The sequence below is a fragment of the Sus scrofa genome, chromosome 12 (genome assembly GCF_000003025.6).
Source record: "Sus scrofa isolate TJ Tabasco breed Duroc chromosome 12, Sscrofa11.1, whole genome shotgun sequence".
NCBI lineage: Eukaryota > Metazoa > Chordata > Mammalia > Artiodactyla > Suidae > Sus > Sus scrofa.
The window spans coordinates 52,020,960-52,045,679 of NC_010454.4; the positions used below are offsets into that span (position 1 = coordinate 52,020,960).

General features: G+C 58.5%; 1 protein-coding gene across 24 annotated transcripts in view; it reads right to left on the reverse strand.

Annotated features, from left to right (window-relative positions):
• Window positions 1-24,720, reverse strand: part of MINK1 (misshapen like kinase 1) — a 50,391-nt gene that overhangs the window by 4,663 nt on the left and 21,008 nt on the right. For 4 of the 24 annotated variants that reach the window (XM_021067768.1, XM_013981271.2, XM_013981268.2 and 1 more), the window contains exons 2-20: window positions 12,414-12,479; window positions 10,299-10,355; window positions 10,082-10,207; window positions 7,463-7,573; window positions 7,031-7,121; window positions 6,524-6,654; window positions 6,156-6,210; window positions 5,939-6,017; window positions 5,508-5,683; window positions 4,967-5,036; window positions 4,148-4,358; window positions 3,007-3,123; window positions 2,459-2,545; window positions 2,030-2,251; window positions 1,664-1,837; window positions 1,114-1,374; window positions 680-765; window positions 412-522; window positions 141-253 (exon numbers count right to left, since the gene is read on the reverse strand). In XM_021067768.1, the coding sequence (XP_020923427.1) occupies window positions 141-253; window positions 412-522; window positions 680-765; window positions 1,114-1,374; window positions 1,664-1,837; window positions 2,030-2,251; window positions 2,459-2,545; window positions 3,007-3,123; window positions 4,148-4,358; window positions 4,967-5,036; window positions 5,508-5,683; window positions 5,939-6,017; window positions 6,156-6,210; window positions 6,524-6,654; window positions 7,031-7,121; window positions 7,463-7,573; window positions 10,082-10,207; window positions 10,299-10,355; window positions 12,414-12,479 (2,344 nt within the window). The remainder of the gene's footprint in view (window positions 1-140; window positions 254-411; window positions 523-679; window positions 766-1,113; window positions 1,375-1,663; window positions 1,838-2,029; window positions 2,252-2,458; window positions 2,546-3,006; window positions 3,124-4,147; window positions 4,359-4,966; window positions 5,037-5,507; window positions 5,684-5,938; window positions 6,018-6,155; window positions 6,211-6,523; window positions 6,655-7,030; window positions 7,122-7,462; window positions 7,574-10,081; window positions 10,208-10,298; window positions 10,356-12,413; window positions 12,480-24,720) is intronic. The other 20 variants (XM_021067776.1, XM_021067773.1, XM_021067770.1 and 17 more) reach the window with 7 other exon arrangements.

Here is a 24,720-nt window from a genome sequence, read left to right on the forward strand (position 1 = left end):
CAGGGTGGGGGAGGGGAGGTCAGCGACACCCGCTCAAGGGGTGGCCTCGAGCCCATCCTGGTTTCACGCCCCCACACGGCCCCCAGGCAGTCCAAAGCTGCCAGAGTGCACGAGAGGCTGCCCCAGGCTGGGCCACGTACCTCCCACACGGTTCCGCTCCAGCGAGCCAGCCTGGGGGAGGTGCCCGTGCGAGGCGGGCAGGACGCTGTCCGAGCGCTCCCAGCCAGGGTCGCTCCTCCTGAGGTCAGGGTTACTATGGGATGGAGGGGGGCGCAGAGGCAGGGTCAGGGAGATGGAGTGTCCCGGCCCCAAGATGCTAAGCTGCCCCGCCGAGAGAGCCACCACCAGGGGGAGGCAGGTGGCAGAAGTGGGGGTGGGAGTGAGCAAGAGGGGGGGGCACAACTCCATTACCTACAGGCGCTGGGCGGGCCAGGGGGCTGAGCAGGGGGCCCTGGAGGCTTGGGGGTGCCCCGCTCTGCCCGCCTTTGCAGGTAGATTTGCCAGGCGGAGTTGCTGCGAGGTCTGCGGAGGGAGCACAGGGGTGCGCGGGGGCGGGCAGGGAGGGGCTGAGGTGACTGGGTTGGGGCCTGCCCTCCCTGAGCGGGAACCTGGCCGACTTCCCTCTGCCCCCCGCCCCACTGGCTCCCTAGGCTGCCGCCCGCCCCGCCCCAGGCGGTACCTGGCGCGGACAGCCTGGGCCGGCCGGGCCCCTCGGGCCCCACTGGTGTTAAGGGCAGTGGCGATGGAGGAGGTTCTCTGCGGCACCTGCGGGAGAAGGGAGGGGTCGGTGCTCCGTCCTCACGGCCACCCGGATGGAGAAGCGAACGGACAGGCGGGAGGCTTATGAATCCGTCTAAGACCTCAACGCTGGGCAACCGCAGAGCTGGGATCTAACTGAGCCCGGTCGCTGCGGCCCCCTCGCTCCCTGGGCACGTCCATTCCCCTCTCGGCGCCGAGACACCCGGACTCGCTTACGCGCCGCCCTGCCCACCGGACGTCAGGGCAAGGCCCCGCGCAGGCCGGGCCCTTCTCCTCTGCCGGCGGCCCCCTGGGCCTCCAGTCCCTCCGCAGTGCTTTCTCTGCCCTTCCCTGGCTCTGCGGGGCTGTCCTTACCTTGGGAGGGGCCTCGTTGTCAGGCCGGACCCAGGCTGGAGGGCTGGGGCTGGGGCCAGGCCCTTCGGAAGTGGGGTCTGAGTTCTGGCGGATGACAGCTCCTCGGGCACTGGGCGTGGCAGTGGGGGCGGGGACGGCGGGGTCGGGGTCGTGGGCCGCTGGGAAGGCAGCCAGGTTTCGGGTGGGCTGGTCCTGCAGGGACTGGGATCGGGGTACAGGCGCTGCATATGGCTTCAGTGGGACCCGGTGTGCCACCAGGCTCTGCGGGGAGAGACCAGGGAGGGTGGGCTGCCTGCTTTGTGGCATGTCCCCACCTGGGAGCTGGGGGCCTGGGCTGCAAGGAAGGGGCGAGTCAAGCCTCTGACTTCCAACTATCCATGGAAAGAGGCTCGGAGAGCCTGAGAAGAGGCAGAAACAGACACGGCCCACGTTTCCGAGGTCTGTGATCCCTGGCTGGGGGTGTGTGCTCCTGTGCACACGAGCGTGTACACACACATTCACGATGCGCCTGTGCCGAGTGAGGCCCCCTGGTGTCCGTGGAGAGACTCACCTTGTGCGGTCCCTCCTGGGGCTCCACCGGCCTCTGCATAGGAGGAGTCTGGGAAAGGGGGCCTGGGGGCCCAGGGGAGGCCTGGGGGCCCGGGGGCTCAGGCCCCGAGCTGCCTGGCTTGGTCTTGGCCAGGGGAGAGTTCTGCTGCTTGTTCATCCTTGTCCTCTCTTCCACCTGCGACGGGAGAGGATGCCCAGCAGGATGACTTCTGTCCTGCTCTCAGAACCGAGGTCCCGACCGCTCCAGCCCTCGGCCTGCACGGCTTGCCTCCCTCCCCTTCCCTGTGGGAACCACCGTGCCTGCAGCCTGCGGTCAGCAGGGCAGGGGACCGGGGGATGGAACCAGGCAGCAAAGGAGGCAACAAACCTCTCGGGCCCAGGCTGGTTTGTCAGCGGGGTTAATGCCCCGACCGTAATGATACAGGGGCTTCCTGTCCCCGGGCAGGATTTGCTGCTGCTGCTGCTTCTGAAGCTGCTGCTGCTGCTGCTGCTGCTGCTGCAGGGACTTGAGGTAGGCATGCTCCTGCTGCAGCTGCCTCTGCAGGCGCTCCGACTGCCGCTGCTCCTCCAGCTGCTTCCGCTTGTATTCCTGGGCCCAAGGGTGGGGAGAGAGGGCTCAGCTGCGTGGCCCTGGAAGTTAGAGCGGGCACGCCCTTGCTCTTCTCCAACTGCCTAGCGAGGAGCTGCCTTCCCTTGACGCTTGCGTGACGCCCTTCCCCTGAAGTGCTCCCGTCCCATTGCAGTAGAGATGCTCTGAACACGCATCTTCCCGGGGGGAAGCTGGGGACCCCGTTACCAGCAGTAGGGCCTGTTCCTGGAGCAGCTGTTGCTGAAGGATCTCGAGCTGCCGCTGCTCCTCCTCTAGCCTGTGACGGATATATTCCTGGGGGGGCGGGGGTGGGGGGCAAAGGGCAGGGAGAGAGGGAGAGGCGGGGGGGCGGCGGCGGCGGCGGCGAAGGAGTTGGAGGACGGATCAGTGGGGCGAGGATGAGGAGGACAGTGGGGAAGAGCAGTAGAGAGGGCGGGGTGGGATGGGCCCGCAGGGGGCAGGGGATGAGGAGGAAGCGGGGGCACGGGCCCCACGAGGGAAGGTGCAGGCAGAAGTCAGGGATGGAGCAAAGAGATGGGGAATGAAGGCCCAGAGACAGGAGGAGGGCAGGGAGCCAGGGTGGGGGGTCGAAGGGTGGGAGAAAACAGAGAGAAAGAGTGAAGCTGGAAAAGATAGGAGGACTCTCAGGGGAGGGGAAGAAGGGGAACGGGGACTGGGGGGCAGGGGAGGCAGCAGGCGCAGGAGGGGAGGCGGGGAGGGAGGGGTGTGTCCGGTGTGCGCTGGGGGCGCTGTACCTGCTCCCGCTCGGCCTGCCGCCTCTCCTCCTCCCGCCGCAGGGCCTGCATGTCCTCCAGCCGCCGCTGCTGCTCCTTCTCCTGCAGCTTCCGCTGCTCCCGCTCCCGCCGCTGTTGCTGTGGGCGAAGAGACACGTGACATTAAGGACTGCACTGGGCATGGGGACAGCGCAGCCCCAGAAGGGGGGACCCACCCCAGCCCACTTCTGGAAAGAGGAATCCTACTGGGCAGTGCAGGCTGGTCGGCGTCTCACCGGGGATGGTGGTGAGACAGGAGGGCTCCAGCTTGTTCCACAAACCCACCTACCCTTAGGGAAGGGCCCACAGGGGCTTGGCTTGGTCGAAACTATTAGAGAGCTGTGGGCTTGGGACGAGAACTGCTGGCTGAGAGGTTGACGACTGCTCTTGGAGGGGGCCGAGTTGGATAATGCCTTCTCCTATCCACCCCTCCACCAACCAACCAACCAACACCAAAAGTCAGCAACAACCTCCCCCCTCCACTCCTGGCCTCTCAAATGATCCCGGGCCTGCAAGCCCAAAGCGAGTGGGCGGCAGTGATGGCCTTTAGCCACAAGAGGGCACCAGATGCCGGTGCACAGAAAAGTCACTTAGGGACCTGGTCGGCTCCTGCCAACATCACAAGCCCGGGTCATGTTCACTTAACTACTTTCACAAGAAAAACAAAAACAAAACAAATAGGGGAGTTCCCGTGGCGGCTCAGTGGTTAACGAATCCGACTAGGAACCATGAGGTTGCTGGTTCGATCCCTGCCCTTGCTCAGTGGGTGAAGGATCCGGCGTTGCCGTGAGCTGTGGTGTAGGTCACAGACACGGCTGGGATCCCGAGTTGCTGTGGCTCTGGCGTAGGCCGGCAGCTACAGCTCCGATTCGACCCCTAGCCTGGGAACCTCCGTATGCTGCGGATGCGGCCCAAAAAAGAAAAGAAAAGCAAAAACACCAAGAATTTGCACTAGGCTCTCTTGAGCAGGCTTTTGTGCAAATTATTTTTTGTCCAGCAGAGCCAGAGGCCTGCTTCAGGGAGCAGTACACAGGCAGTGTGGATGCTTCCATCCAGTTCCCGCTGTTTAGATATCCTACTTTCCAGGGAGGGGCCCCTCCACACCCTCCACCTGCCCCCCAACCTCTTCAACACGCCGCCGCTCCTCCTTCTGCTCCTCAATGCGCCGCTGTCGCTGGTGCAGGAGGTGCTTGATGTGCGCCTCGGGGTCTCGCTGTTGCTGCTGCTGCAGCTGCTGTTGCTGCTTTAAAGCTTCCGAGTTGCTCTTGTTCTCCTGCTGGAGCCGGAGGAATTCCCGGCGGAGGGTCGACTCCCCTGGCACGTTCATGATGGAGCTGGGTCAGGACGGCACATGGAGCATCGGGGTCAGAAGCCACCCTCATCCCTAGGAGCCCTGAGTGGGCGCTTCCGCTGACCAGTCTGCTGCTGGTCACTCCCAGGGGACCAGAGACCTGCCCTCCCTCTGCCCCGTCCTGGCCTGTGTGTTTTTGTTAGTCGTCTTGTTTGCTTTCTAGGACCGCATGTGCGGCATATAGAAGGTCCCAGGCTAGGGGTCCAATCGGAGCTGCAGCTGCGGGCCTACACCACGGCCACAGCCACACCAGCTCTGAGCCACGTCTGCAACCTACACGGCAGCTCATGGCAATGCCGGATCCTTAACCCACTGAGTGAGGCCAGGGATCGAACCTGCATCCTCATGGATGCTATTCAGGTTCATTACCCCGCAGCCACAGTGGGAACCCCCGTCTACTTTAACATCCCTGCGGCCTGGAGTCCCCTTCACCCGCCTCTTGTCAGTCAGCCATTCGTTCCCTTTCTTCTCAGCAGCCAGGGATTCCGTTTCATGGCCCCCACCCCCAGGCTGAGAGTCCCAAAGCCAAGGACCACTGCTGTCCCTGCAGACGGTAAGTGATGGTCCCCAACCTGCACCTGCCACGCCCACCTTGGCTCTCCTTCCTCGCCGTGGCTGTCGTCTTCCTCTTCGCTGCCGCTGTACTCATACTCTGTCTCCTCTGCAGGGGGAGACACTGCTGTTTCTGCACCCAGTGCCCCAGACCCCACCCTGGGCTAGGGAGACCTTAGATGGGACAACGGGTAAGGTCCGTCTGATGGCCACGCACCTGGGTCCCCGCCCGCCTCCTTGGAGCAACGGGGCGACGGTGGGTCTCAGGTTTGGGCCTGGACAGAGACGGGGATTAGACCCCCCGGCTGGGCTGTGGACGTGCACTTAGACATGCACATGCTCGTGTGACGTCCCCGTGGGGGTGGACGAGGGCGACCCTCATGGGGAAGGCTGACTTGGACGGAGTGGTGACAGAGGACAAGCCCCCTGGGGTTGGAAGCTGTCACAGGAGATCGCCTCGGAAAGGGAGAGCCGGGCCTGGAGCGGGGCCTGAGCGGGAGCCACGAGGGACCAGGGCTGGTGAAGAGGGGCAGAGCTGACGTGTGTCCCAGACCAGCCACCTCCCTCCCCGCCCGCTGACCTTTCTCGCCTCGCTTCTTGCGCGATCGGTCGATGTGGTCCTTGAGCTGGATGCGGACCTGCCGCTCGGTGGGCTGGTCTCGGATGAAGGGGAACTTGAGCAGCTGCTCCGTCGGCGGGCGGCTCAGGTACGTCTTGATGAGACACGTGTCAATGAAGTCGATGAACTTCTTAGACCTGGAGACGACGGTGGCTCACACCAGGAAGGGGGTGGTCCGCGGCGGAAGTGGGGCTCACTCAACCAAAAGCCACCTCGACTTCCCTCCTGCCTCCCCTGGGTTCCACCCAGGCTCCGGGCTCCCCGGTCCGCAGTGCCCCCTCTGGCCCCCTCTTCTCCGGTGCAAGCCCCAAGCCTGGGTGCAGGGGTAGGTGGGAGGGCCTTTCAGGGGCCTCCTTCCTAGATGCCACCCCCGCCCCGCCGCCGAGACCTACCATTTCTTGGACTTGAGCCTGGGTGGCGGATTGCGGGGGATGAGGAAGAGGGCTCGCATGGGGTGCATGTCACACAGAGCTGGCACACAGAAGAGATGCCGTCAGCCCCTCTTGCCCGGCGAGAGCCTTAGGGGGCCCTTCTTGCCTTGGCCTCCCGTGCCACCTCCCCCCACGGCGCTTTCTGGGCCCGCCCTCCTCTCCCAGACTCCGCACTTACGGGGGGCTCCCTCTGCCATCTCGATGGCTGTGATTCCTAAAGACCAAATGTCACTCTGCGGAGACGAGAGAAGAGGGACAGGTGACTGTCCTGACCATCTCGCCAACCACCAGCCCAGCCTCCTTGGGACGGCTTTCCGGCCCCCACCCTTCCCGAGGCCCCTCTGCACCAACCTGCACTGTCCCCCCCACCTGCCCGTCCTCCCACCCACACTTCCCTGGCCACGAAGCTTCTCGACCCCTCACGAATTGCACACCTTAGGGCCTTCATCTTGTTCCCCCACCTGCTGGAGCCCCTGAGTTTTCAATCCCATGGCCTCCACCGCACTCCCTGCCCTTGGCTGCCTCCAGGCGCCCCATGCTCCGTACCCTGTAATCGTAGGTGGCGTCGGGGTTCTCATCACAGGCGATGACCTCGGGGGCCATCCAGTAGGGGGTCCCGATGAAGGTGTTGCGCCTGCCCACCGTGCGGTCCAGCTGAGCGCTCACCCCGAAGTCCACTGGGGGGACAGACAGGAGGCCGTGTCGGCTCCGTGTCTCGGCCGGCACGTGGGAGCCCTACCCGGGTGCTCCCAGCCTGGCTCCACCCCATCGACCTCCCAGAGACACTGACCCAGGCTTCCCGGGTCGGCTCTGCGGGAGAACCAAGGGGAAAGGACGGCATTCCAGGCAGATGCGGCCAAAGGGTCCCGGCCCGAGGGGCCTGCACAGCACTGGGCCGGGGCAGGGAGCAGGGGGCAAACTGCCCCAGGGATTCCTCAGCAGAGGGAGGGAGCAAAACTCCCAGCCCGAACAGGTGGTTGGACCTGAGCCGCCTGAGGGAATGAATAAAGGGGCCCCCCGTTCGGTGCTGGGGGCCAGCAGGGGTGGGCGTACCTAGCTTGACCTCGGCATTCTCTGTCAGCAGCACATTCTGCCCCTTGATGTCCCGGTGGATGACCTTGTGGGCGTGGAGGTGGGCCAGACCCTGGGCGGGAGAGAGCGAAACGGGCCTTGGTGCTGCAGGCCAAGGACGGGGTGGAGGGTGGGGAGGCGCCGGTCGGCCTGGGCTGGCTGAGGCGCAGGCCCGCTCCTCCCAGGGGCCGGGGCCCGGCCGAGCTCAGGCAGGAGGAGCAGGGCTGCAGGTGGAGAAGGCGCAGAGCTGGGCCACAGCGGCGCCCGTCTCCCGCAGGCTGAGTGGGCAGGCTGGGACCCGGCCTCCACCCGCCCTGCACCAGGCCGCTGCTCCTTCAAGAGGGCACAGCTCATCTCGTGCCCCGGGGGAGGGCCCGGGTCCAGGGAGAGCGCCCCAGGGGGCCCGGTCCTCACCCGGAGGATCTCGCGGCAGATGTAGGCGATGCAGTCCTCCTTCAGGGCGTTGCCCTTCGTGTTCTTCACCAGGTCCGTCACGGAACCGGCACCACAGAACTCCATGACCAGCTAGGAGTGAGAAGGGAGACCCACGGTCAGGCCAGGCCTCCTCCCCCTGCCGACCCCCAAGACGAGGACCAGAGGCCCGGGGGCCAGAGACACGGTGAGCTGAGAGTGGGGGCTGCGAGACCCCCTCACAGAGGCCACAGAACGTGCTGAGGTTAGGAGAGACGAGGGGAGGGGTCACAATGGGGAAAGACAGGGGGAGGGGGTCTGGGCTGGGGGAGGGGCTCAAGGAATCCCTGAGGTTGCAGACAAGAGGACGCAGATTTGTGCATTTTCCTTGCGGAAGGGTCTAAAGCTGCCATCAGATCCTCACTGGGACCCCTAAACCCCAAACAGCCAGGAACCACTCTCTGGAACGGGGGTCAGCAGGCAATAGCCAGGGAGCTAAGCATGGTTTTTAATTTTTTTTTTTTTTTTTTTTTGGTTGTGCCCATGGCATGTGGAAGTTCCCAGGTCAGGGATCGAACCCACACCATAGCTGTAAGCAGAGCCACATCAGTGACAATACTGGATCCTTAACCCACTGAGCCACCAGGAAACTCTGGCTTTTACATTTTTAAATGGTTGGAAGAGGAGTTCCCATCGTGGCTCAGTAGTTAACGAACCTGACTAGCATCCATGAGGATTCAGGTTCGATCCCTGTCCTCCCTCTGTGGGTTAAGGATGCAGCATTGCCATGAGCTGTGTAGGTCTGTGTAGGTCGCAGATGCAGCTCGGATCCTGTGTTGCTGTGGCTGTGGTGTAGGCCAGCAGCTACAGCTCTGATTTGACCCCTAGCCTGGGAACCTCCATATGCTGTGGTATGGCGCTAAAAAGACAAAAGACAAAAAAGAAAAAAATTTTTTAAAATAGTTGCGGAGTTCTCGCTGTTGCACAGCGGAAACGAATCCGACTAGGAACCATAGGTTGAGGGTTCCATCCCTGACTTCGCTCGGTGGGTTAAGAAACTGGCGTTGCTGCGTCTCTGGCATAGGCCAGAAGCAACAACTTCAATTAGATCCTTAGCCTGAGAACCTCCATATCCATCCCACAGGTACAACCCTAAAAAAACAAACAAACAAAAAAATAAAGTGAACTTCTGTTTGTTAGGAGTTCCCGTCGTGGCTCAAGGAGTTCCCCTCGTGGCTCAGTGGTTAACGAATCCGACTAGGAACCATGAGGTTGCGGGTTTGCTCAGTGGGTTAAGGATCCGGCATTGCTTTGAGCTGTGGTGTAGGTTGCAGATGCGGCTCAGATCCCACGTTGCTGTGGCTCTGGAATAGGCTGGCAGCTACAGCTCCGATTGGACCCCTAGCCTGGGAACCTCCATATGCCGCAGGTGTGACCCTAAAAAGCAAAAAAAAAAAAAAAAAAATCAAGAAAGAGTCACATGAAATTCAAATCTTTGTGTCCTGAATAAAGATCTTTGGGGATGTGTGCCTTGTCTATGGCTGAGATGGGTAGCTGTCGGAAACTTTATGATCCACGGAGCCTCAAATATGTACATCTGGCCCTTCACAGAAAAAGCTGGCCAATCCCTGACGGAGAGACAAGAAAGGGGCTAAGAATCAGCACGTCCCGGGTCTGCTAGAGACAACAACAGCGCAAGGGGCTACCAGAGAGCTGCAGGAGAGAACCTGAAAGACGTCCGTGGAACCCTGCAAACAGGCAGGGCCAAGGCAGGGAGCTGAGAAGAGGCCCTGGCCAGCCAGCACCTCTAGGGATGCAGAGGCAGAGGCCAAACAAGTCCTCGGGGTGTGGAGTCAGTATCCCTGTCCAATATTTCTCTGACACAAAAAGGCTGGCCAGGATCTGTACATTTACATGCATAACAGAGGTAATTTGCATTCACCCTGCATCTGGGCCTCCCGCTCCCACAGCAGAGCACAGTGGGAGGAGGGGAGAACAGTGCCCATTGGATCCACAAGGGGGCGCCCGGGCACCAGCGCTCAGCCTCGAGTCCTCAAGGATCTCCCACTACACAGAGCCGGCAGGTAAACCTACCAGACCTGTTCCTCTCCTTTCTTTCTTTTTGGGTGTGTGTGTGCGTGTGTGTTCCCCAAAAAATGAAGTGGCTGGGAGGCAGGGACCACAACTCATGACGATCTGTGCAGGGTACACAGAAAGTGCTCAAAGGCTACTTGTCTGGCAACTGCTGGAGGGGGGACCTGGCCTGAGCGCCAACCCCCCAGCCAGTGCTGTGCCCCCACTGCCCTCTCCTCCAGGGCCTGGCTGAGCATCCGAAAAGGGTGAGGCTGGGGAGTTGGCTGGCACCAGCATGCAGGCTGGGGAGGGTGATGACTCTTAGGAATGTTCTGGGCCAGGAGGGAATGTGGGGGAGGCCCAGGAGAGCTGGAGCAAGCTGTGGCTGAGGAATCCTCCAGAAAGGCCTCGCACTGCCTGGAGGAGGCGAGTCTTGCCGCCACCCACAAACGCTTTGATCCGTTGCCTTCCCAGGTGCTGGGCACAAAGGTGGGCAGAGTGGCCAGACCAAGTTGGGGGCGCGGGGACAGACCAGAGCGCGCGTCTCACCCAGAGCTGGTCGTCGTTCCCAGGGGGGCTCTTCTTGATGAAGGCCCCGTAGTAGGTGGCGATGTTGCGGTGGTGAGAGTATTTTTTCAGCATGTTGATCTCCTGCTTGATCTCTTCCTCCTCATCCTACGGGAAGGAGAGGAGTGAGCCCTGAGAGGCCCCCGCCTCCCCTCTCCTCAAGGCTCCGACCCTCCCTCTGCCCCGTGCTGCTCCCTACCTCCGTGACATCCATGACCTTGATGGCAGCCAGCTGCCCGGTCTTGACATGCCGACCCTGCAGGACAGAGAGCCAGGCGGGGGGGCTTGGGTCCATGCTCGGGAAGGGCTTGATTCTGAGAGAGGCCACAGCTTGCGGCTGTTTTCGGTCTCAGAAAGTGCCCCTCACGGTGGCCAGACGCCTCAATTTACGGGCCGCTCACGGGGTGGACAGAGGCCTATAGGAAAACCAGCGCGCCTGGACCCAAGGACTAAGCCAGATAAGGATGAGGGGCTCCTGCCCTCATCACTCAAGGGGGACGAGTGAGGGACCCCTGAGCCCTGCTCCAGCCTCTCTGGCTTAGCCGGCCTGCAGCTGGGGGGCAGACATCTCTCCATCCTCGCTGAGGAGGACGGCCTTTGCTTCTCCAGCACCTTCTACCCAAGACAACAGCCCAGGTGCTCCCGGACCCACCTCTCAGGACAGGAGGCCTTTCCCAGGATCACCGCCCGACCCGAGGCTCTCTATTACTGTCCACAGGAAAGATTCAAGACAGAGCGGAGAATGGAGGGAACTCAGAGACGCACAGAGGCCGCTGCCCCATGGCCAGAGCTGATGGGAAGAAACTTCTTCCAGAGCAGGCCCTTGCCATTCTCCCTCTGCCCCCTCATCCCTCTGGAATTCCTGGTAGGAGCCACCCCAGGCTGGGAAAGCAAGGTCCAGGGCTTCCTGGGGAGGAGCAGATGGGGGTATTGCCAGCCCATGGATTGTTTTTAGCTTCAGCAGTCCTGCAAGACCCCCAGCCCAGAGAAGCGGCGGAACACAGAGCTATTTCCATGGCAACAACTAGGCAAGAAATGCGGGGGGGGTTGGGGGGTGCCTGCGTCCCAAAGCTTACAGGGGAGAAGGGTAAGAGGCAGGCAGGTGGTCCTCGTGACCCAGGAAACCCAGACCCCTGAGATGCAGAGGAGACTGTGCAAAGTCCGAGCCCTGCGTCTGCAGGCGGGAGAAGCCAGGCGTGTCGGGGGCTGCCGGCTCTGGGGCAGCACCTGCCCCGCATTTCTCTGGTGTGGCCGCCTCCCCCATCAAGTGTGACTGAGGTCAGACCACGTGAAAGGGCTGGGCTGGCAGGCTGGGGCCACAACTGTGGTCAAGGAAATGCCACCTCTGTGGGGAAAGAGGCAGCCTCAAAAGCCTGAGCGCTGGCTCCAGCCCTGCTGCCGGCACGTCAGGGGAGTCCAAGGACGCTGTTTCCCGGAGTTCCCATTGTGGTGCAGTGGAAACGAATACGACTAGTAACCACGAGGTTGCAGGTTCAATCCCTGCCCTCAGTCAGTGGGTTAAGGACCCGGCATGGCCGTAAGCTGTGGTGTAGGTCGAAGACGCAGCTCGGATTTGGCGTTGTGGCTGTGCTGTAGGCTGGCCCCTGCAGCTCTGATTCGACCCCTAGCCTGGGAATCTCCATATGCCACACATTCAGCCCTAAAAAGCAAAACAAAAAAGAAAAAAAGTAAAAGGAAGAAAGCCGTTTCCTCTCTTCGGGTCATCCAACAGGTCCCGCTGTGGCCTCAGGAGAAGCCAAACCTGCCCCTCCAGCCTGCGCTCTGACACCCCCTCCCCATGCCCTTCTCCTGCCCTCACGTGTCCCTGTCCCACACCCTCCCACCAGCTCCAGACTGTTCCTGCTGCACCCAGGACTAGTTCTAAACTCAGAGGCAGGGGCCGCCACTTCTGGCCGCTTCCTTCCCTCATGACTTTTTTTTTTTTTTTTTTTTGCTTTTTAGGGCCGCACTCACGGCACACGCAAGTTCCCAGGCTAGGGGTCGAACCAGAGCTGTAGGTGCCAGTCTACACCACAGCCACAGCAACACCAGATCTGAGCCGCGTCTGCGACTACACCACAGCTCATGGCAACGCCGGATCCTCAACCCACTGAGCAAGGCCAGGGATCGAACCTGCAACCTTTGTTGGATTCAGTTCCGCTGCGACACGATAGGAACTCCACCTCGTGACTTCTACTCTCTCCTCTCCCTCCTGGCCCCCCTCCCCTTTCCCAGGGCCCCCCTCAACCCTCCAGACCTGGGCCCAGCCCTGAGAGGCCCTGGAAAGGCCTTGCTGCTCTTTCGGAGGGCTCACCTTGTACACCTGTCCGTAGGTTCCATTGCCGACCACCTCCACCAGCTCGAAGATTCCAGCAGGATCCTGGGGGAGGGAGAAAGAACAGGGGTCAGGAGGTCAGCCAGAGGCAGGCAGAAGGCTAAGCAGCCAGGAGAGGGGGTGAAGAAGAGCCAGGGCTGCGGGGAGAGGGGGGTGTGTGGTGTGTCAGAGGGCGTGTTCTGTGGGAAGCTGGGAGGGGAGAGGAAACGGAAGTCAGAGCCCAGCTGGCTGTGCACACGCTGCCACTTTCAAACTCAGCGACAAACTCCGAGAGCCTGTGGCCTCACCTGCACGGGGTCACAAAAGCACCCACCTCTGGGATTTGCGTCAACTGCAAATGCGGCAGTGCCCGTAAACGCTTAAGACAGTGCCTGGCACGGGCATGCGTGCAATAAAAGTTAATTACCGCTGTTGTTATTTGACTTTTTAAAAGCAGGGATGAGGAAAGCCAGGAGTGGCAGGAACAAGCAAGCCACCCTCTGTGCGTCCAGGGTTCCCAGGACCTGGTGGGGGTGGGACAGAGAGCAGGGAGGGGCGGTGAGAAGGCAGACGTTGCAACGTTGCAGCCTCCACTTCCCCAGCCAAGCGGCACCAGGGATGGGAGGTGGGGGGGCGCAGGCTCAGACAAAGCCTCGGAAGAGCATCGCCTGCTGGGCCGCTGCTCTGCCAAGTGGCACAGCTGCTGGGAACTGGGAAGCCACCCCCACCCTCCTGCAGGGTTTCTTTCGGGAGAGACAGGCTGGGAGGTGGAGCCGAGGGCCAAGAGGCCGCCCAGGGCCTTCGGCTCCTGCACCTCTCATAGGACAGGCCGGAGTCACAGTGTCACAGGCACCCCCACCCCCCACCCGCCCAAAGTGAGGCTGTCACTTAGGAAACAAACTCTCCAGGCAACGCCAGTGCCTCTGCGCTAACAATCCTAAAGGTATGTAATCTAAAACTCCTTTCTCTTTGATTTTGAAAACCAATATAGAATTTCTGAAAATAGAATCCTAACCCACCCCAGCCCCCAAACCAAAGAAACCAAAAGAATGCCTCCCCTTCACCCACTGCAGCAAGTGCGTGGAAGGGAACCTGGGCAGACTGAGGCCCGGAAGACGCAGCCCGACCCTGGGAGGACTGGCCAGGCTGCCCTGGCTCCCAGCAGCCCTGCCAGAGCCCGGGCCTCCAGGGAATGAGACTGTGTCGTAAATTCCAGGAGGAAGGGACCGAATCCTCCTTGCTCACCAGCACATCCAGCACCGAGCCCCGCTGTGGCCTGACAGAACATCCCAGAACCGCCCCAGGGAAGCCTTGATAGAAGCTGCAGAGGATTCTTCCACCTGCTCTGAAGGGGCCTGGGCCGACCAGACCAAGGACTTCCTAGTTCTATGTTCAGTTACTCAGCTCCCGCTGAAGTTACTGAAAAAACCCTGAACCCGTCTGAAAAACAGCAGGGCCCACAGGAAAGGGAGAAGAAATCCGTGCAGGCGGGAGCTGATGAGAGGTTCATTGGAACCTGAGCTGCAAGGGGCCTGGAAGAGCTCCGCCTGTCCCCCTGCAAGTCCAGACCAGACGCTTGAGGGGAAGCCAGCCCCCCAAACATCTCCCCAAAGAGGCCTCCTCCCCCGGGGGCCTCCTGACTCTGCCCGCGGGGAAGCCCTTGCTTACACCTCCATCCTTCCCGAGAAGGATGGAGACAGGACAAGGGCTCATGGACTTGCTTCTCCGGACGCTCCTAATCTAAGAGGGGAATACGAGTCACAGTGATACACCACTGCCGGCTCAGATCCGCACAAGTGGATTTAACCTGGTAACCTGAGCTCCCAGTCTGTCTCCTGGTAGTTTGGGAGGCCCTGAGGGATGAAAGACCGGCCTCTGAGGTCAGACACTCGGGTTCAGACACTGATTTAATGGTTTCAAGCCTGCTTCCTGACCTGCAGGTGGCATGAGCACAGACTTGAAAGAGTGATTCTGAGAATTAAGCTGAGCCCACGCACGGGGCACAGCAGTCCTGCTACAGACATCTTCCAAGGAACGTGCTCCACAGAGGCCTGGGTCAGTCCAGCTTCCCCGGCTTCGCCCAGATCCCACCGGCAGCAGCCTCTTCTCTGACTTCCTTCTGCATATCATACTCGCCCTGTCCTTTCTCCCTTCGAAACGCCTGCTGGTCTCCTCCTCTCCTTCCTGAAGCTGCCACCCCAGGCCCATCCCTTCACTTCTCGGCCCCCTGCCCTCTGCTGCCCCAAAGGGCAGCTCTCCTGCCTTTGCTCCTCTGCCCAGAACCAGCACGGCTGCCCGACGCTTACGGAAAGGAGTCCCAACCCTCGGCCCGATATATACATATATTTTTTTTAAACTGATTTTTTTTTTCACTCAAACGCCTAACAGTATCCATTTATTTATTTATTTATTTTTGTCTTTTTTTTTTTTTTGCCATTTCTTCGGCCGCTCCCATGGCATATGGAGGTTCCCAGGCTGGGGTCTAATCGGAGCTATAGCAGCCGACCTACGCCAGAGCCACAGCAACGTGGGATCCGAGCCACAACTGCGACCTACACCACAGCTCATGGCAACATTGGATCCTTAACCCACTGAGCAAGGCCAGGGATTGAACCCGCAACCTCATGGTTCCTAGTCTGATTCATTAACCACTGCGCCACGACAGGAACTCCCAGCCTGATATTTAAAGTTGCCCCGTCACTGGAGTTCCCATTGTGAAAATGAACCCAAACAGCATCCATGAGGATGTGGGTGCGAACCCTGGCCTCTCTCAGTGGGTTAAGGGTCCGGTGTTGCCATGAGCTGTGGTGTAGGTCGCAGATGCAGCTCGGATCCTGTGTTGCTGTGGCTCTGGCGGAGGCCGGCAGCTGCAGTTCTCATTCAACCCCTAGCCTGGGAACCTCCGTATGCTGCCAGTGTGTCCCTAAAAAAAAAGTAAGAAAAATAAAATAAAGTTGCCCCATCATTAACCAACCCATAAATATTTTCCAAGTGAGTGTCTACATCGGCCCTGCACTGGGCTGGGCCCTAATCAGGGGAGACCTGTCAGGCGACTTTACCTTCTTTCATTTACCCATTAACATTTATCATGCACTGACTGTGTGACAGACAAGTCCTCAATTAGGCACAATGGGGAGCCCAACGATACAGGAGAAACACGGACCATCCCTCAAGGATCTTCTGATTTTACAGACACCACGGACACGTGGCAGTTCGTGATCACATGCCATGCGTGCAAAGGCCGTCAGGCCTATAGTAGTGGAAAGCGCCCTGGAGGGTGACTTTCTAGAGAGAACTTAGCTGTGTGTCCCTGAGCAGGTATTTAACTGTCTGGGGCCTCATCTTCCTCACGCAAATTAACTTTTTTTTCTCTCTCTCTCTTTTTGGCCTCCCTGGGGCATATGGAGTTCCTGGGCCAGTGATCAGATCCAAGCCTACGCCACAGCTGTGGCAATACCGGATCCTTAACCCACTGTGCCCAGCTGGGGATCGAACATGCACTCCAGCGTTCCCAGGACACCGACCGTTCTGCTGCACCACAACCGGAACTCCCTCACGCGAATTAATAGGAAGCTGGAATGGGGGAAAAGTCTGCTCTGTAGTAAAACTACAGAGGATAGAATTAAATTCAGGGTGGGAAACTCAGGCAGGCTCCCTGGAGGGAGTGGAGTCTGGGCTGGGTTTTGGAGGCTGGGTTTTCAGTTGGTGACCAGAGCTGAAGAGCAGGGAGGCTGCTGAGGGACAGCAGTTTGGGCTTGGGTGTTGCGTTTGAGACGTCAGGGAATGCACAGGAGTAAATGCCTATCAGGCAGCGAGAGGCAAGGGTCTGGAGATAAAAGCGAGAGGTGGAGACCTGAGACACGGTGTCCGGCCTGAGGCACAGGGAGGCGGGCAGACGAGCCAGGCCAGCTCTGAGGAGTGCCACCTGCTGCACAGGCGAGGGGGAGAACAGAGCCCAGAGGGGGCGGCGGTCAGGGCGGACTGAGAAAACCGCCCCTGGCCTCAGCACCGAGGGAAGCCCTGGGTCCCTCTGCGGGAAGTGCTGCTGCGAGGGCAGAGGCAAACAGTGGGGGCTGGAACGGGCAGGGGTGATGAGAGGAAGTGAAGGCCACGGGGGCAGCACCCTCTCTGGAGAAGTCCACCTTTGGGAAGAAGCGGCAAAAGCAGGTGAAGGCTGGAGGAGGCAGCAGGTCAGACAAACGGTCTGCAAAAGAGAGACGATCTCGCACGCTCGAGGGAGAGGGGACGACCAAAGAGGGGACAGATGATGCCTGGCGAATGGATTTTTTACATGCGTGTGTGTATCAACTAGTGTGTAAACTGTATCCTCCACTGAGCTGCAACAACGATCAAATACAGCAGTGCCCATTTCTCCCTGATACACACGCCCAAGGATTCAGAACGCCCGCAAAGGCACCCACACTTCAAACATGATGTATGCACTGCTCTGGCTTCAAATATCCACCCGTGCGTGTGCCTGGTCACGCCTCCAAGAAGAGGCACCGGCAAAGGGAGATGCTCTGCTCCTAGCAGCCACCAGGCCGGCCTGGCTGGCCCCCTGCACTTGGGCACAGCTCTGTGGCGATGCCACCGGAGGCCTTCCCCAGCGCCTTCCCCTGGTGCTCACTCTTTGTTCTCAGCAGCCTGCTTCTTGTCCAGCCAGCTGCTGGGAGGTGGGGAGGAATGGGGACAAAGATACCTAATGAAGGAGGGAGAGAGAAGGACGGGAAGAGAAGAGACAGGAGGAGACACAGGTCTGTTGAGGGAAAGGAAGATGGGGAGCTCCATGAATGCCAATGACCTTGACTCATGTGATGATGCTGGAGGGAGATCACCGGCTAAGCAGGCGCAGGGCCAAATGAGGTGGAAAAGCTTGGGAATAGATGGTACACAGGGTGGCTTCAGGTTACGTGAGGATCCTGCGCTAGAGATTCTGATTTAACACCGAGGTCTGGGATGGGGAGGAATGAGAATATGTGTGTAACAGATCCTTTGGGTCGGAGTTCCCAATGTGGCTCAGTGGTAATGAACCCAACTAGGATCCATGAGGACGTGGGTTCAATCCCTGGCTTTGCTAGTGGGTTAAGGATCCAATGTTGCTGTGAGCTGTGGTGTAGGTCGCAGATGCAGCTAGGATCTGGCGTTGCTGTGGCTACGGCATAGGCCCGTGACTGCAGCTCTGACTGGACCCGTAGCCTGAGAACCTCCACATGCCACAGGTGCAGCCCTAAAAAGGAAAAAAAAAAAAAAAAATCAAAGGAGTTCCCGTTGTAGCTTAGTGGAAATGAACCCAACTAGTATCCATGAGGATGCAGGTTTGATTCCTCACCCCACTTGGTGGGTTAAGGATCCGGCATTGCCAAGAGCTGTGGTGTAGGTCACAGATGCAGCTTGGATCCCACACTGCTGTGGCTGTGGTGCAGGCCGACAGCTACAGCTCCAATTTGACCCCTAGCCCGGGAACTTCCAAATAACGTAGGTGCAGCCCTAAAAAAAAAAAACAAAGCAAAGAAGTGTTACACATGCACACTGGAAACTGCAAAACCCTGCTGAAAGAAGTTAAAGAACCAAGTAAATGGAAAGAAACCCCTACTCGTAGATCAGAAGACTTCATACTGTTAAGACCTACACATTCAGAGCACTTCTGTCAAAACCCCAGCGGGCTTTTTTGCTTGTTTTTTTTTTTTATTTTAGGGCCGCACCTGTGGCATATGCAAATTCCCAAGCGACAGGCTGAATCAGAGCTGCACCTACTGGCCTACACCACAGCCACAGCAAAGCAGGATCCACCCGAGCCACATCTCCTACCTACACCACAGCTCACAGCAACACCAGATCCTTAACCCATTGAGCGAGGCCAGGAATTGAATCTGCATCCTCATGGATACTAGTCAAGTTCATTACCACTGAGCCACAACAGGAACTCCCCAGCTGGCTGTTTTATAGAAATTGATAGGCTCATTCTAAAAATTCCATGGAAATGCCAGGAATCCAAAGGACACAAGAAGGGAGTTGCTGTGAGCTGTGGTGTAGGTCAAAGATGTGGCTCAGATCCTGCATGGCTGTGGCTGTGGCTGTGGCATAGGCCAGCCACTATAGTTTCAATTTAGGCCTGCATGGGTGTGGCCTAAAAAGACAAAAAAAGAAAGGACACAAGAAATCTTGAAAAGGAAGAATGAGGTTAGAGGACTCACACTTCTCAAAAACTTACTACAAAGCTACAGTAATCAAAACAGTGTGATACTGGAATAGTTAACAGACCTCTAGATCAATAAACTGGAACTGAGAATCCAAAAATAAACTCTCAAATTTGTGGTCAACTGATTTTCAACAAGAGTACCAAAACCAATATTCCTTTTTTTTTTTTTTTTTGGTCTTTTTGCCATTTCTTGGGCCACTCCTGCGGCATATGGAGGTTCCCAGTCTAGGGGCTGAACTGGAGCTGGAGCTGCCAGCCTTCGCCAGAGCCACAGCAACCCCGAATCCGAGCCGTGTCTTCAACCCACACCACAGCTCACGGCAATACCAGATCCCTAACCCACTGAGCGAGGCCAGGGATTGAACCTGCAACCTCATGGTTCCTAGTTGGATTCGTTAACCACTGAGTCACAAGGGGAACTCCCAAAACCAATATTCTTTTCAACAAATGGCGCTGGGACAACTGGATATCCTTTTTTCTTTTTGCTTTTTAGGGCCGCACCTGAGGCATATGGAGGTTCTCAAGGCTAGGGGTCAAATCAGAGCTGCGGCTGCCAGCCTACACCACAGCCACAGCAATGCCAGATCCGAGCCGCATCTGCAACCTACACCACAGCTCACAGCAACACTGGATCCTTAACTCACTGAGCAAGACCAGGGATCGAACCCGAAACCTCATGGTTCCTAGTCGGATTTGTTAACCACTGATCCACGACAGGAACTCCCGTAAATACAAATGAACAGTGATGGCCAGCACTGTTGTAACAGCTCACACACACCAATTAGTTCAACTCACAAACCCCCCTGCCGTTGATACTACTGTGGTTGCCTTCTTACACACGAGGGAACGGAGTCGATGTTCTCACTATCCCTTTATTCGACTTAACTGGAGCAGATTCCTTGCTCCCAAACAAGCTGGACCACAACAGCACTATTTAACCTTACACGCAACTATGTCTCATCTCCCCAAGTGGAGGAGAAGCTCTTCAAGCACAGGAACCACGCTCAGCAGGCTCTCTCCCCGGCATGCAAGCTCTGCTGATCTGTGCGGATATGGAGCCTGGATGCCACAGTGGCTGGTCAGCTTGGGAGCTGGGTCATTTGCAAAGTGACTCTTGTTGTCTAGTAAGCATGGGGAGTAACAGTCTGTGGCTACTTTCTTTCCCTCAGTGGGGCTTATGTTACCAAGTATCTCTTATCCTCCATAATTGATATACACGAATACTTCAGGAGTTCCCATCGTGGCTCAGCGGAAATGAATCTGACTAGGAACCACAAGGACGCAGGTTTGATCCCTGGCCTCGCTCAGTGGGTGAAGGATCTGGTGTTGCCGTGAGCTGTGGTGTAGGTCACAGACGTGGCTCAGATCCCACGTTGCTGTGGCTGTGGCGGAGGCCAGCAGCTACAGCTCCAATTAGACCCTTAGCCTGGGAACCTCCATACGCAGCAGGTGTTGCCCTAAAAAGAGGCAAAGGAAAAGAAAGTGTTGGATCAGAAGTTCCTGTCTGCTGTGGCACAGCGGGTTAAGGACCCAGCATTGTCTCTGCGGCAGCACACGGGTTTAATCCCTGGCCTGGCACAGTGGGTTAAGGATCCAGGGCTGCCACAGCTGTGGTGAAGGTCATAGTTGTGGCTTGGGTTCGATCCCTGGCCCAGGAAATTCCATATGCCACGAGTGTGGCAGCCCCCCCGCCCCCCCAAAAGTGTTGGAATCAACTACTGAACAATGGGGCTGTGAGACACCTGAGAGACCCCCCCACTCATCCAGGTTAAACACTGCCATGGATGTCACGTGGCATCAGGTTACGCTGTATGTCACTGAGGATTTCCAATTACACATGCTCAGATGTGAAGAGACAGCAGCGATGTCTACCTACACGAACTCTCCAGGTAGATGTGACTGCAGGTGCAATACACGGGCCGTGTGTCCCATTTCCTACCACATGTTCCATCCCAACGCGCACCTGCGGCTGCCCAGGATGCTGCCCTTGCGGGACTGGGGGACTCCCTGTTGCCCACTCCTGTCTCACTCGCAGCACCAGGTGTGTCTCTGAGTACGTGCAAGGCGCTCAGATGCTTGTTGATTTCACCTTTAAAAGGCAGCAGAGCAAGGCAGAGATGGGTTTGGCCAGGGAAGGCTTTCTGGAAGAAGTTGAGGATAAAGCGCTGGAGGGCGGGGGTTTGGGGGGGGGGAGAAGAGACGCCCAGCTGGGTGGGTGAAGGGGGAACACGCAGCCTGAGGGTGGGCAAGGGGCAGAAGGAGTGGGTCGTCCCTTCGGATGCTTCTCCTCTGTCCTAAATCCCCCCTGAATGATTTCAAGTGTATGCATCTCCCCAGTTGTAGCCCGGAGACTTCCTCAAGGCACTGCTTTAGGCGTCAGTGTCTCCCCAGCATTTGGCACATGCTACGCGCTTGATGAAAGTAGCTACACGAGGACCGGGCACAGCGCCTTGAGCCTTCCCCAGATGCCGACCTGCACCTGCCTCATGGGCTCTGCTCACTAGAACTGGCCAGGAGGGAACGGGGCACAAGCCGGCCTTGGCTTTGGCTTCCTTGCTCTGCTGACCCCCAAGGGGCTTCCTGCGTCCCTCCCAGAGCTCACTTCGGGAGAAAGAACAAGGGGAAGACGGTGAGCACAGCTCTGACAAACAGCAAGGCAGTTCCTCTGATGCCTGCAGCCTGGTGCCAACTGGCATTTCCCTTTCCCTTCCCTGCAACCAAGGAACCATTTTAATGCAGGAGCAGGACAGACGGAGATTAGGTGAAAAATGAAGGCTGTGGTTATTTCCCAAGAGAAAGTGCTAAAGAGTTTGCGCACCAGTGTTTGAGGACGGGCTGGGATGGGGTCGAGGTGGGGATAATAACTGAGCCCTGGCTGCAGGATCCAGGAAAGAAAGGAGGAGGAAACCCCCGCAGCTCCCTCCCAATGGTGTGGGGCTGCCTAGAAATGCACAGGATGCAGAGAAGCCGTGCGGAGTCACAGTGGGACCCAGGCTGAAGGGGGCGCGGACGGAATGGGTAAAGGAAGCAGCTCTCGGGTTCGGGGTTGTACTTTTCGCAAGTGGCTCAGAGCTGGGAGATCAGACCCCCAGCCTCACTACTCTTCCACTGACAGCAGCTCCTCTAACCAGAGGCCTCTCCCCATGCCGCTTCAGCTCACCCACCTCCAAACGGGGAGAGTCATTTATGCTGTGTCTGCTTCCCACGTAAATGAAATCCTCTGAGGGCTACGGGTTTTTGGTTTTTTCTTCTTTCTGAAGTATTTTAACCAGTGCAAACTGTTATTATCAATATTTGCAGCATCTTTTTTAACGGCCTGCCAAAGAGTGGCTGCGTTCTTAAACCCTGGTTCTCCCTCCGAGGAGCTGATACATCAGACACCAGCACAGAGAGGATGAGCATGCTGAGAAGAGTCACACACCCCAAACCATCAGGGCTAAGACTGCTCAGGAGGCAACTGCAGGAGAAGCAGGTAGGAGAGGAAAATCTATCCCCTACTTTGTGGCTAACCTATGAGTCTTACAGTTATAGAATTTCAGAGCTGGAAGGGCCCATCCACGAATTCCAGGAGTTTCTAGGAGGCGGCAAGACCTCGACGGACCTAGAACTAGAACCATACAGCCTGGGACAGGCTGAGGGTCCTTGGGAAAAAACAAGGGGAGGTCTGGTCTCTCCTTGCTTCAGGCCCAGCAGCGATTATTCACTCGGATGTGCCCTGGCAGGTTCCCTAACACCAGCCAGGTGCCCTCCTCCGGGCACAGGGGCAGCAGTGCCAGGAGGCAGGGCCGCCACAGGGTGGGGGCGGGCACAGCCCCAGCTCCTCCTACTGCCAAGCGCCCCCCCGGGCTCCACAGAGGACCAGAGAAACCTGTGCGGGGCCACCAGGAAAGAGAATGGGAACTTGCGCTCTTCAGAGGGAACCCAGGAGAGCTGGCAAAACAGTCCGGAGCCACACAGCCCTCTAGCACGGAAGAACAGGGCTGCCAGAGCCTGGGGAGCCTCTCTTTATCCAACCAGACTAGGCTGGGCTGAGAGGCCTTCTGCCCTCCCTTCCCTAAGAAACAATGGGCCTGTTTTCCTGAGCTCTTCCTGTGACCCGGGCGGCCCACAGAGAGGAAGAGAGGGGCAGAGGCAGGGCTGGTACCAAGGCACAGCCTGGGGTGGGGGGGGCCTTCAATCGCTAGACGCTCAGCAGGGGCCTCAAAGCCACCCCTAAACAGCAACCATCTAAGCGCCAAAACACTGACAGCCCTGCACATGCAGCTTTAAACCCCGTCCCTTAGTCCCACCACCAGCCAGGTCACTAACCCTAAACCCCTTCTAGGAGCCACCACCGGGAAGGGGGTAGGGGGGCAGGTGGGTTTCCCTAGCAGCTCCGTCCCCCAGGGGCACAGGCACACTCAGTGGTGGCAGAAATCCGGGGGGCGGTTCTGGTGGAGGATGGCGACTCAGTCGTCCTCCAATCAGCTGCGAGCAGCCAAAGGACGTGTGCGCGTGTGGGCACAAGAGCAGAGATACAGGAGGGCGAGTGTTTGTGAGAAAGAACGTGTGTGAGAGGAGGCGATGTGAGGGCTGGGGGCCGGGAAGTGGCAGGAAAAGTTTCATTAGGTCACGTCTTCCTCCGTCCCCAAGCAGAGAAAGCAGACACAGCCCCAAGGACCCAACGGGTCCAGACACCAGCCTGTCACAGGAGGTGGCCTGAGTCCGTCTCCATCGCAGTGCCCCCTTTCCCACCCCCAGGGCTCAGTGTGGAAAGCGGGCTGAGGCCAAGCAGGAGACAGATCAACACTCCCTTGGGATAAAGGAAGCTGGCAGAGAGGGAGCATCAGGGCAGCTCCCCGCTGAGCCGACAAACTGGACGGGGGAGAGCGCAAAAGGAAGGCTGAAACCATGGCTCAGTGGAAACAACCCTACCAGCATCCACAAGGATGCAGGTTTGATCCCTGGCCTCGCTCAGTGGATTAAGCATCTGGCGTTGCCATGAGCTGTGGTGTGGGTTGCAGACAGGGCTCAGATCTGGCATGGCTGTGGCTGTGGCACAGACAGGCAGCTGTAGCTCCCATTCGACCCCTAGGCTGGGAACCTCCAGGTGTGGCCCTAAAAAGACAAAAGACGAAAACAAAACAAAACAAAAACCCTCCTTTCCCAGCCTTCCTTGCTCTCTAAAACCAACACTACTCCATTCTGGGAGAAGCCTACTGCTCACACTGTGGAACTGAATTGCATCCTTTTATTCTGGTTCCACACTGTGAGGTACTAGTCCTCTGTTTCTCGGCTGCTTTGAAGTATTTTTACGGGGCAGGAGTGTGGGAGGGAGGAAGCCAAGGCTGCCCCGGGAGCAGAGGGGCGCAGAGGGGCGAGCAGAGGGGCGGGAAAGAAACTGGGAGGAGACTTAGGGGCTGGCAAAAGGGTCATTTCTAAGTCACTCCTCCTGGGTCTCTAAGCTAGAAGGACACACACATGATAATGAGCACGTGTGCGCGCACACACACATACACACGCACGCACGCAGGCATGTGTGCAGATACAGGGAGAGGCAGAAGCAAGTCCAAACAGGACACACACATAAACACAAATACCATTCTCATCGGAAACCAGTCCGCGCAGATGGGGGCCCTGCCTGAGCCGGGCTGCGGGCAGATCCCCTCCACGCCTCGGTGCCCAGGTTCCCCACTGGTCTGGCTGCCCCAGACGGGGGCCTGGGCTGGGCCTTCACACAGACCAGAGGTCTTCATGGATGGAGGCCCACAGGAGGGGGGGAGCTGACCTGTGCGGGGAGCTAGACGAAGATGCCGAGGAGAAGCCAGGCAGTGGGGGAGGGAGGGAAGAAGAAGAGGGGCCAGAAATCGAGCAGCCTTATGCTGGTTCTAAAACGGCCGCAGGCAAGGCAGGGGACAGATGGTCTCTTTCTGAGGCTGAGCGGGAGAAGTGGGCAAAGGGAAAGGAAAAAATAAATACCATTGCAGACAGAAATTTAAAAATAAACTCAAAAACCTAAAAGATAAACAGCTTGCTTCTGAAGTCCCGCATGCCTCCAGAACCTTCTAAGGGAAAACTGAGACCTGCAGGCCTGGGGGGACCACCCCTAGCCTCAGGTCTGAAGACTGC